General features: G+C 41.3%; 1 protein-coding gene across 1 annotated transcript in view; it reads right to left on the reverse strand.

The window, feature by feature from the left end:
* Window positions 1-814: 814 nt before the first annotated feature.
* psme3 (proteasome activator subunit 3) overlaps window positions 815-12,842 on the reverse strand; it is a 44,962-nt gene continuing 32,934 nt past the window's right edge. Inside the window, exons 7-11 of the mRNA XM_080213827.1 lie at window positions 11,758-11,826; window positions 9,538-9,605; window positions 9,291-9,345; window positions 5,546-5,632; window positions 815-1,850 (exon numbers count right to left, since the gene is read on the reverse strand). Of these exons, the coding sequence (XP_080069953.1) occupies window positions 1,770-1,850; window positions 5,546-5,632; window positions 9,291-9,345; window positions 9,538-9,605; window positions 11,758-11,826 (360 nt within the window). The 3' untranslated portion in view covers window positions 815-1,769. The remainder of the gene's footprint in view (window positions 1,851-5,545; window positions 5,633-9,290; window positions 9,346-9,537; window positions 9,606-11,757; window positions 11,827-12,842) is intronic.

Genomic DNA, 12,842 nt, shown 5'->3' on the forward strand with positions numbered 1-12,842 from the left:
AGTAACAGTGTGATCCCGGCAGAGGTAAGTCCCATTCAAGCGGCTTTCTTTTCTGAGAAGCTTAAGCTCACATTCACCACTGAGCAAGTACAAGTCACATTATTGCCATTTAAAACATTTTTTTTCTTTGCTGCAGGCTAATGATTTCAGCAGAATGCACAGTTAATAACAAAGGATTTGTGTTTCTGAGCTACTGTTATATTTCAGTACTTCAAGTTGGTTTTAGTTACCCAGATTTTCAGCAAATACTGGCAAAAACAGGGTGGAAAACAATAAGAAAACAAGACAAGTGAATAAAGCAAATCAAAGAGTTTAAAAGACAAATCTAATTAATAGGACAGTGGTCTTCAGTTACAGTTAAAAAAAAATCTGTTTTAATTTAATGCCAATTAATTGTATAAAATGTGTTCAATTCCCAGCTTGGATCAAGGTGTGTGTGGAGTTTGCACGTTCTCCCTGTGTCTGCGTGTGTTTCCTCTGGGTGCTCCGGTTTCCTCCCAGTCTGAAAGATGTGCTGGTTAGGTGTATTGTCCATACTAAATTCTCTCTCTGTGTAACTGAACAGGCACTGGAGTGTGGCGACTAGGGGATTTTCACAGTAACTACATTGCAGCCTGTGACACTAATAAATAAACTTTAAAACCCATCAGACTAGCTTGTACAATAACACCGTAACTTCAACCTTCAAAAACCATGTTTTGTTCCGTCGTCCTCAGTGCAATGCTCCTGCAACTGTGTGTTGTGCAAGGTAATCAGATTACTAAACACAAAGTTACCACGCACACCATCAGACAGAGATCCCAACACACATCAACTCGGAGGAATGTTTTATTAGGTTTTATATAGTTTTGTAATAGTCACGGCCTGAAAGTTGGGCTCACCAGTAAATTTTGATTTGTATTCGTCCCCATGAGTTATCGACTAATGAGCACAACATTCTCAACCCTGGCAAGAAAAGTGAATGGGGACAGTACTTGGCAAAGTGCAGAGATGGAGTTTAAAAATTGCAAGCGACTTCACAAGAAAAAGGAAGCTGAAAAAGTTAAACTGGAGAAACTACTACTCAGTATCCTAATTTAGGGTATTTAGAAAAATCATAGCAATACGTAATTTACGTAGGATTTGTAACTTCATTTATCCCCACTATGGAGGTTCACACTAAGCATACAGCACAACTTTTTATTTCAAAAAAACATTGTCAAATATTTCACTTTAAAAAAAATGTTCACAGGTGATCAGGGGACAGCCAGTAAATGTACAATAAAATATGCTGCAATAGGTATTTCTTTCCACCATTAGCAGCCTGCAGACATTGGGCTGGTGTTCTGTGGACATTTTTCTGTATGCACAAGTAGTACGTGACTAATCATTTACAGGATATTTTATACATCATCTTTCGTGAACTGTAAATTTTTTTTAATGAGGGAAGGACATGAAAGAAACAGAAAGATTACCATGTTTTGAAATAACACGTGCTTCTAAACAGAATTCTTTGCTAAGATCACTAACACTGTACATTACAAAGAGATTTGTCAAGCAAAATGAAAAAGAATTCCTGAGGATTAAAAACCTCTATACATCACAAAAATATAAGATGAATGGAAATCCCTTTTCAGCTATTTCACTAAAATGCAACAAACTCTGTGCTTCATTTCTTCAATCCATTCTTTCCATCTTAACAAGACCAATCTCACGTAACAAAGCCAAGGCAATCACGGTCTTATATTTGGGGTTACAAAGGTCGAATTCCAATTCACGAAGCGTGCACCTTAGTACAATGCATCTGTGTTGCTGTTCCTGGGTCGTTTGATTTTCTCAATGTTTTTGATGATCATATCATGTAATGTTACCTGTTTGGTGGGGTGGGTGGGGGAACAAAATTGTGATACTTTAAAATAGACAGTGTTATCTTTCATGGATAACAGTGAGACTAGTAATTCAGTAGCTTTGCATCTATGCAACCTGGATTCAAATCAAACTAGACCGCTTGGGTGGAAGTCTATCAGACCATCAAAAACAAAACTTGGAGGTTGAGATTTACAACTTAGCTGACTTTATACAGGAACAAATTGAAACATAACTTGGCTGTCTTGATGATACCAAAAAGACAGCCAATTTGAGAAGTTGAACAATTCACACAGATGTAACAGGAGTCTTCTTCAGAGTTTTAGAGAAACACATTTCATTGTGGCAGAACAAAACAAAGTTGCCATTTGATCAAAATACAAAGACAAGTTATTGCTCAGCCAGGTTACTGGAAAAAGAAAAGCAAGCTCAACTAAGAAGCTGACAGTCATTTATTTTGTGCTCCATTGTACATAGGCTCAGGTCTCAGCCTGACAGGTTTGCTCAGACGCTTTTAGACCTGCTGAGATTTTCCAATATTTCCTGTTTTCAGTCTGACAGAGATAAGTTTGAAATAATATTTTGGAAAGAATGAGATGGGGGTGGAATGAAGAGGAAAGCAAAAATACCCAAGGGTAGAAATTCATCCCGGGCAGTGGCATAAAATGGGGGCTAATTTGACACCCCAGCCACCTTGAATACGGCAGAACCAGATCGTCACCTTGTTTTCCTCTTTCCCCCACCCCCACAACCCCCGCCACACAAGGGTACCCCCCTCATTCACCATCCCACACAAGTAAAAACTAGCAGGAGTAATAATATATAAAAAAGAAAGGAACAGGCCCAGGAGGCAGGAAGACAACAAGCCAAAATATAAAGGCAAGGCATCACGGGGGCAACAAGGGTTGGACGTGAGCTGAAAGAAAACAGGCAAAGCACAAAGAAAAGGGGAAATTATCCACTTGTGTCGCTGCTCGAAATTCATTTCTATATCCTGTACTTCATAGTTTGGATTTACTAGCTTTCCAGCCAGTTGGAATACAGTGGAAATCATTTTTAGGAGTCCCCAAACCAAGACAGACAATCACTACAGGTGGTTTGTTTGTCCAATCCGGGGTCTGCATATTCTGCCCTGTTTATCCAAATCCAGACGCCTTCAGCATAACCTGGTAAGTTATGTCTTAGGAAATAATGATGGCTTAGGATAGTGGTGTAACTTGCTGAAGTTTAACCAATTAAAATCATATTGCACATAAATGTGAAACTAGTAAATGCCCTGTTTCTTCACTGGTCAACCTTATCGACTACAGTAATGGTTAGGATCATAGAATCCCTACAGTACAGGGGAAGGCCATTTGGCCCATCGCACCTGTACCAACCACAATCCCACACAGGCCGTATTTCTGTAACAGTACGCGTTTACTCTACTAATCCCCCCCACACAAGGGTCAATTTAGCATGGCCAATCAACCTGATCCACATATCGTTGGGCTGTGGGAGGAAAGCGGAGCACCCAGAGGAAATCCACGCAGACATGGGGTGAACGTGCAAACTCCACACAGACAGTCACCGAAGGCCGGAACTGAACTTGGGTCCCTGGCGCTGTGAGGCAGCAGTACTAACCACTGTGCCACCCATAGATTGTTGTGAAACTCATTGGGAACAATCCTGGCAGCTTTAACTTACCAGGATTCACCCGGTGAACACAATGATTAAGTAAAGTCAATTAATGAAATGCCAATTTCAGTTACTGCCTTACAGAGGGTAAACGATGTCCTTGGTTCTGAATATTCACGACATTTGGGGTGCAACAGGACAATACAAAAAAGCATCAACTTGTGCGCTGTAGAAGCAGAAGCGAAGTGATCTGTCCATCTCTTCCCTCACTTTTTGAGCTCCATGAAAATTTCAAAACCAAATTATATTGACACAAATACAGAAGCAAAATGGCTCAGATGCTAGAAATCCCCAATAGGTCTGAGCAGCACCCGCAGAGGGAGGAACCACGTTAATGTTTTAGATCAAAGCAGAAGAATGTTTCGTCAGAATGACAAGAGCGCATTAAACCAAAACATTAACTTTAAAACAAAGGCACAATTTTAATTAGTAGGCGTGTGATTTTGAAGCCACCTTAACCCCAAAATCACAGAAACCATAGAAGCCCTAGAGTGCAGAAAGAGGCCATTCAGCCCATCGAGTCTGCACCGACCACAATCCCACCCAGGTCCTACCCCCCATATCCCTACCCGTTAATCCCGCTAACATACGCATCTCAGGACACCAAGGGGCAATTTTAGAATGGCAATAGGCAGTGAATTTAACGAGTAGCTTTCACTTTGTACTTGACCATTACTGACTGCTACCAGTCATGGATCTGATGTGGGACTTATTTTATGCTATCTTCAACAATGACTTTCCACAAAATATTTTGGGAGCCAGCAAGAATTCACGATGTCCCATACCAGGTGCCCTTAGAACTTCTTAAGATCAACTTTAGTGGATTGATCACTTTTAGGAATTGGATTAAAAACTACCCATTTCATTTCAGCTTTTGATCAGCAGAGGAATCTTTATCCAGTTGGTCAATCTGGATTAAATTCAGATCCAGGTTGCAAAGCAAACTAACAGCCATATCAATGGAACATTAAGATCCACATAACTTTACAACTTGGAAAACAGGATATTAGCATTAGCAATGTACTTGAAAAGTCGATAAAGCCAGGTTCCTGAAGTAGGCATTCAGATTTCTTTAACCAATATCACAATCAAAGCTAACATACATAGGTTTCAGTAACCATACTGCACCACCGAAGATTGGAACACCTGCACTTGTCCACAGGGCACATTCAAATCCTCCGTTATGAAAGGACAGCATCCAGCAACATGAGGCCATGTCCCCAGGGGAAGCCCAGGAAAAATTAGCCTGTGGCAGCAGTCTTTTTCTTGCTGGAATCATTTTTTAATAAAAAATGGACATTTTTTAAATTAAAAAGTGAACAGGGAAGTGAAAAAAAAACGAGACTATATATTACTGGCCTTCATAAATCGAGGGATTGAGTTTAGGAGTCGGGAGGTAATGCTGCAACTTTATAAGACCCTTGTCAGGCCTCATTTGGAGTACTGTGCGCAGTTCTGGTCGCCTCACTATAGCAAAGACGTAGAAGCTATTGAAAGGGTACAGAGGAGATTTACAAGGATGTTGCCTGGACTGGGAGGCATGCCTTATGAAGTTAGGTTGAGGGAACTGGGTCTCTTTTCCCTGGAGAGACGTAGGTTGAGAGGCGACCTGATAGAGGTTTATAAAATGTTGAGAGGAATAGATAGGGTGGATTCTCAGAGGCTATTTCCCCGGGTTGAAATGGTCGCTACGAGAGGACACAGATTTAAGGTGCGCGGAGGCAAGTACAGAAGTGATGTTAGGGGTAAGTTTTTCACTCAGAGGGTGGTGAGTGAATGGAATCGGCTGCCGTCAGTGGTGGTAGAGGCGAACTCGCTGGGGTCTTTTAAAAGACTTCTGGATGAGTATATGGGGTTTTATGGGATTGGGGGTTATAGATAGGTGTTGATGTGATCGGCGCAACTCGTGGGCCGAAGGGCCTGTTTGTGCTGTAGTGTTCTATGTTCTATGTTCTATGTTCTATCATCATGCCAAAACAGCTTTGATTAGATCATTGTTCATCGGTACTGAATTTATACTTACATATTGATTTCTCAGTTCAGAAACAATTAATCGAAGACTGATATATTCTTTTTCATCAATTTCAGACACTGTGCGACGGTAATCTTCCTAAAATCCAAACGGATAAATTATTGCTCCAGCTTAAGTTTCAAACAGTGCTACAAATGTTCTCAAGCATTCAGCAGCTAAAGCTACCCACCATTTTTTAAGATCTTGAATTAGCTGATTTCAGCAGGCTTGGCAACAGTGACAACTCAACTGACTTTCAGCATTTGGAGGCTACAGAGGAAAAGTCAACCACAATCTCCTGATCATAAAGTGAGTTTGGCGGACTTGAAGAGTCTGCTACACAGCGATGTTTCTTCCCTCATCAACATTTACTATTTACATTCATGATGTGAGTGAAGACTTGGAAGAGGTTTGGGCAGGCATCTGGCGAAGAAGCTAGGCATGGTGAGGAGATGCTGGCGTTGGACTGGGGTAAACACAGTAAGAAGTCTCACATCACCAGGCTAAAGTCCAACCAGTTTATTTGATAGTAAACCCACAAGCTTTCAGAAACGCTGTTCTTTCGTCAGGTGTGTGGAAGAAGCTAGATCCAGCCGGAGTTAATGATTATGACAGACAGTAGAAGCCAAAGGAATTGCCAAATTTCCACAAAAAAAACTGGGTCTGTATGTGTTGTTGGGAGAAGTTCAGAAGTGTCATTACAGGAAAAAAAAATACCAGCCTTTAACGCAAGCAAAGTAACATATTACATGCAGTTCAGTAATATATGTGGTCTGACGTTAGTGGACTTTGAACAAAGGTTTTTTTAAAATCATGATCTCTGCAGTACTCAGAGCATCAGTGTTTTCTCATTGAACATAAGAACATAAGAAATAGGAGCAGGAGTAGGCCATCCAGCCCTTCGAGCCTGCCCCGCCATTCAATAAGATCATGGCTGATCTGTCGTGGCTCAGTTCCACCTTCCCGCCCTCTCCCCATAACCCTTAATCCCCTTTCTTATCAAAAACCCATCAACCCACGTCTTAAAAATATTTAGCGAGGCAGCCTCCACCACTTCAACGGGCAGAGAATTCCAGAGATTCACCACCCTTTGAGTGAAGAAGTTCCTCCTCAACTCCGTTCTAAACCGCCCCCCCTTTATCTTGAGGCTGTGCCCCCTAGTCCTACTGTCTTTTTTGAGCGGGAAGAGTCTCTCCACCTCTATCCTATCCATCCCATTCATCATCTTATACGTTTCAATGAGATCTCCCCTCATTCTTCTAAACTCTAACGAGTACAAGCCTAGTTTATTCAGCCTCTCCTCATAGCTCAACCCCCTCAACTCCGGTATCAGCCTAGTAAACCTCCTCTGCACTCCCTCCGAGGCCAAAATATCTTTGCGCAGGTGCGGCGCCCAAAACTGCACACAGTACTCCAGCTGCGGCCTCACCAATGCCCTATACAGCTGCAGCAAGACCTCCCTACTTTTATATTCAATCCCCCTCGCTATGAAGGCCAGCATCCCATTCGCCTTCCTGACCACCTGCTGCATCTGCAAGCTGGGTTTTTGCGACTCATGCACAAGGACCCCGAGGTCCCTCTGCACCGTCGCCTGCTGCAGTTTTTCGCCCCGTAAGTAATAGTCCTTCCTACCATTATTCCTACCAAAGTGGACCACCTCACACTTGCCAACATTAAATTCCATTTGCCATTTCCTGGCCCATTCGGCCAGCCTATCTAGATCCTTCTGCAGACACTCCACACCCTCTGCACAATTTGCCGTTCCCCCAATCTTGGTGTCATCAGCAAATTTCGACACCCTACACTTGGTTCCCTCCTCCAGATCATCTATACAAATGGAAAAAAGCTGAGGCCCCAGCACCGACCCCTGGGGCACTCCACTAGTCACCATCCGCCAATCCGAATTGTGGCACTAGATTGTCTCTAGAAGTACTTTTAATGCTACTTAAATGGGGTTTGTTTATTTTTATTTTGGGAGCTTTTACAACTTTGCATTGTTAGGAAGAAAATTGATTGGCAGGTTAGCTGAAAGGAGCTCTTCAGTTTTCAGTTTTGAGCTGCTGTCTAGTTTAGTTTTAGAAGGGCATCAAGCTGAAAAGAAGAATCTCTCTCTCGCTCCCTGGTTTTGATTTTGCTGGTTAACTGAAAGCAATGCATCTTGCCTTTCTTAAGGAAAGAATCTGCTGTTGTGGCTTGCCTAGAGTCTCCCTCACGTTCTGGGAAGATGTTCTGACTTCAAACTGTTCTGGATGTATCAAAAGAACTACTAGAACTTACAAGACTGAGAATTTTCTCCAACCAAAGGGCTCAGTTCCAATATCAGTGAGCTTTGCTGTGTTAAACATGTTTAAAGGGTTTTGTCTATGGAAAGTTTTTGTTTGATTGGAACATCTTAGATATATTTGTTGAGGGCTGTACATTATCATGGTTGTTTTGTTTGTAACTGATAAAATGTACTTGAAAAAATGATTGCTAATATTCTTATTAGACATGTTAACTATATCCTTAAATAAACGTTGTTGGATAAAAGCTCCCTAGTGGGTCATTTGAATCATATCCAGAGTGAAACTTATCATGCTTATCTCAGCCAAATTCAAGATGCAAAATTTATGATCCATGTGGGCTTCATAAAACGCTTTGGAGTTTCTGATCTGAACTAGAACAGTCGTGGCAAATAGAACTTTACTCTGAGTTAGCGGTGAATGTAAATAGGAAAAAATATCCGCTGGCAATGTTTGTCATGTAATTTGCCGTCCTGGTAGAGATGAACATTTTACTTTTAAAACAATTCAATTTTACAGTTATTGTCAGCATCTCTCAAGGCAGGTATGGCATGGATTAGATTTCAAAGTTTCATAGAATGCCTACAGTACAGAAGGGGGTCATTCAGCTCATTGAGCCTGCACCAACAACAAACCCACCCATAACCCTACGTGTTTACCCTGTTCATCCCCCGAAACTAAGAGGTAAATTTGCATGGCCAATCAACCCAACCGACACATCCTTGTGAGGAAACCAGAGCACCCAGAGGAAGCCCATGCAGACACGGGGAGAACGTGCAACTCCACACACTGAGTGATTAAAAATCAAGGTGGAGATGGTCTAAGTTATCGAGGTGTTAAGACGCAATCTGAACGATGGCAGTAATACGCTCAAAAGTTCACCTGTGGGTCAAAATACATCACAAATGGTTGTGAAGTATGGTTTAGCCTCAAACAATTGCCAGAGAAAGGAATGGAAATGGTGATGAGGAGCGAGGGTTGTGGCAGGAGCAAAGATTTCAGTCTTTCTAATGTTTGTTCAGAATTCATTTTAATTGTCAGATAAACAGTCTGACAACTTAGAATGTTAGTTCAGATAAGTGGTGGTAAGGAAAAGCTGGGTGCTATCAGCAGATACACAGATCACAGTTTAATTTCACTAGCAATGTTAGGAGAACATGTACCCATACCTCTCATTAGCCATTGTGTAGGAAATCAAAAATGTTCTGAATAAAGTCGAGAAAGGTTTGATTAACTATTTGTAATTTTGTAGGGTTTGGAATTGGGAGCCAGCTAATGAGCTGACTAGGATTTCACTGCCTGTATGAGATCAAAAGAGTTCTGAATAAAGTCAAGAAAAGTGCGATAACTATTTGTAATTGTGTAGGGCTTGGAAACAGGAGCCAGCTCACTCGGACATCAATGCAGACCTAATACTGTTAAGCTCTGGCGATAACAATACTTTCACATCAAAGTATAATTTTATTTCCACTTACCACATGAGGATATTTAGCTACTTTGGATACCAGTTTTGCTCTTGTAATATAATATCTGGAAAGCCACAAATATAAAATTTGCTTTAATGTAGGTTTTGCTGGTGTAGACCCAGAAAGTTGAGCATTTAAAGTTTAAAAACATAAAGAGAATATATTTTAATTGCAGCTTGTACTCTATAAAGTTCTACCTAAAACAGACTAATGGATAAACTTAGGTTTTGATTTGGACATTAAAATTTGTACTTGCCGAGAGATCTGATCCAAGTATGAAGCAGCTTCACTTTCAACTGTTCGAAGTTCAGCAACAGTTTCTTCCTTTAATTGTATGAAAACGGGGAAATAAAAAGATGCTCAAATCCTACATGAAGTTAGTTGCAAGGTTTGGCAAATAAGTTAAACTTGGCTCGCCAAAATTGTTTAGACTATTTAATAATGCACCAAAGGTATAGTCACCCTTGACTTACTTAAAAAAGATCTCCATCACAAACTGAACTTAAACCACAATTCTGTTTATTGCACCTTTAAATTTCAATACAATTATTTAGGCATACCAATTAACGGGCTATCCAAATATGGGGTCGGTCAGTGTTGGTGGAAGAGCAAAGTGCTTTTAACTCAAGTAACACTTCTCTGAATGCATGGGTTTCAACAAAAAAGGCAATGAGGGAAATGATATTCTTAGCAACTTACGTGAGAACTGCCACACTGGACTTGAGCCATGGCCATCATTACATTTAACTTTCAGTGCCAAGGCTGGCATCAAAAAGCAGGAAAAGTCTGCAATTCGGACTTAAAATGAATGGTAGTCAGATGGAAACTGATCAAGACACATCACCCAATAGGCCCATTGTTGTCAGGTTGTAACAAGGCACGTTCGTTGTGTCAATTTAAACAGCTAAGAAATTTTATAGTCTTTCCTCATGTCTCGAGGGACCACTTGTTTTGGAACTTTTACATTGCTTGGTTTTTAAGGAAAATAAACGAAACGCAAGAAACAAAATAATGATAAACCAAGGAGGCACAGTAAGTATGAATAGCAGAAATGTAACTGCACTTTTAAACATGTAATACACATGCATATGTACATTTATACACTATATAACAGAACAGACATGCGCGCGTGCACAAAAATAAAGTTACTTGAAAACTATGCTTGGAATTGCACATTTTCTTTGCATGATAAGACAGAGAATGCTGAGGAAACAACCAAACGACACTTAACGACAGCTTGCCTTTTCACATTTTGCACCGAGTTTGAACGCAGTCCAGGTGGAGGTGAAAGTGGCCACACCCTTACTAGCTGCAAAGTCTGGACACCCTTGATGACAGAGATGCAATTCCACAGAACACACCACACTTCCTTGGATAGCACCTTCCCAACCCACAACTGTTATCATCAAAAGGATAAGCGATCAGGGAATGGAAGCACCCACCCAACCCCAAGTCATTTGTTTCTAATAGATGTAGTTTTTGGGTCTAAAAGAATCAAAGGATATGGGGGAAGAAGTGGGGGTGGAAAAATGGGATCAGGATATCAGAAACATGCATAGAACCCCTACAGTGCAGAAGGAGGCCATTCGGTCCATCAGGTCTGCACCGATAACAGTCCCACTCAGACCCTATCCCCGTAACTGCACATATTTACCCTGCTAGTCCTTTTTACCTACGTATCCCAGGACACTAAGGGGCAATTTAGCATGGCCAATCCACTTAACCCACACATCTTTGGACTGAGAGAGGAAACAGGAGCACCTGGAGGAAACCCACACAGACATGGGGAGAATGTGCAAACTCCGCACAGACAGTGGCCCAAGCTGGGAATGGAATCCAAGTCCTTGAGCTGCGAGGCAGCAGTGCCAACCACTGTGTCACCGTGTCACCCCATTTGATAAATTTAATGATCAGTCATAATCAAAATAAATGGTGGAGCAGGCTCAAAGGACTGAACAGCCTACTCCTGCATCTATTTACCATCCTGATTTGGAAAAACATTACCATTTCTTTTCTGTCTCTGGGTCAAAATCCTGGAACTCCCTCCCTAACATGCACTGTGGGTGCACTTAAACCACATGCACTGTGGTGATTCAAGAAGGTAGCACATCACCCAAAGGTGATTAGGAATGGGCAATAAGCGCTGACCTAGCCAACATTTAATTCAGTGAATGAATTAAAAAAAAACAAAGCTATCTGTATTCAGCAATTGGCACGGCAATTGGGTGGCACATTTAGCTCCAGCGATAGAAAAATAGAGAACAGTTTACCAACCCCCAGTCACACTGCACGAGTTGTCAATGCTCCATGTTAACGCCTGGCTGAAGCAGAAAGGCACAATTGCAGCTGACAACTCTCAGCTTGATCCACAAGGGAAAAAAAACCCCCCAAATCCAAAATAAATAACAAATGGAGGACATAGGATTAAAAAATGAAGTAAACACAAATAAATATTAAATGTGAAGAAAGGTATTACCTGAATAGAAACACCAAAGTTGTTGCCATCTTCTATCCTTGGTATTAATAGCTGAACCCACATTTTAACCTATGGCATGTTCAAAAGAATTGAGGTTATACAGTTGCACAATCCGTTCTTACAGGAAATGCAGATGACACTAAATGCCATAAATAAAGCAAACCTCTTGCATCCGGTGTCATGATTAGTTCTATCGCCAACTTACAAGAACCTCACATGGGAGGGGAACAAAGGAAGGAATAGCATGTACTCTTGGCTTTGCTTACTGAGTATTGGCCAGTAAACAAGTCTTTGGTCTCTATAGCGAGGACAGAACTAGGATATATGTTTGGCTTTTGCAACCAATTTAATGCATTTCGATTCCTCTTTTTCCTTTTTCATATTCTAAATATTAATGTTTTTCTTCACGTTGCTGCTTTTCATCGAGAACAGTGTCAGCTATTTAAATACACACTTCAAATTGCAACTGCAAAGTTTAGATTTGTGTGACTTAATATATAACGTGAATTATATTCGGAATAAGTTCAAACATATACAATGAACATTTCATGGGGTACTGTGTAGAGAAAGCTTTAGCTTTAGATTGCTCAGCTTCAGGGATCTTTCCTCTGAACTCCGATCTCTCTCATCATTCATAGGATGGCATGATGGCACAGTGGTTAGCACTACTGCCTCACATCGCCAGGGACCCAGGTTCGATTCCCAGCTTGGGTCACTGTCTGTGCGGAGTTTACACGTTCTCCCCATGACTGCATGGGTTTCCTCCAGGTGCTTCGGTTTCCTCCCACAGTCTGAAAGACATGCTGGTCAAGAGCACTGGTCATACTAAATTCTCCCTCGGTGTACCCGATCAGGCGCTGGAGTGTGGCGCCTAGAGGATTTTCACAGTAACTTCGCAGCAAAGCTAATGTAAGCCCACTTGCGACACTAATAAATAAACTTTAAACTCATTCATTTGCCTTCAGTGCTCGATATTCTCGACCTGTATCCCTGTAAAGGGTGCGGACCAACAAATGAGAGGTCATTTGGTAATATTTTTATTTCATCTAATCCTTACAAGGTAGGAGGCTATTCAGCCCATCAAG

This window comes from Carcharhinus amblyrhynchos, chromosome 27 (assembly GCF_965287045.1).
Source record: "Carcharhinus amblyrhynchos chromosome 27, sCarAmb.v2.hapA, whole genome shotgun sequence".
In the NCBI taxonomy this organism is placed as follows: domain Eukaryota; kingdom Metazoa; phylum Chordata; class Chondrichthyes; order Carcharhiniformes; family Carcharhinidae; genus Carcharhinus; species Carcharhinus amblyrhynchos.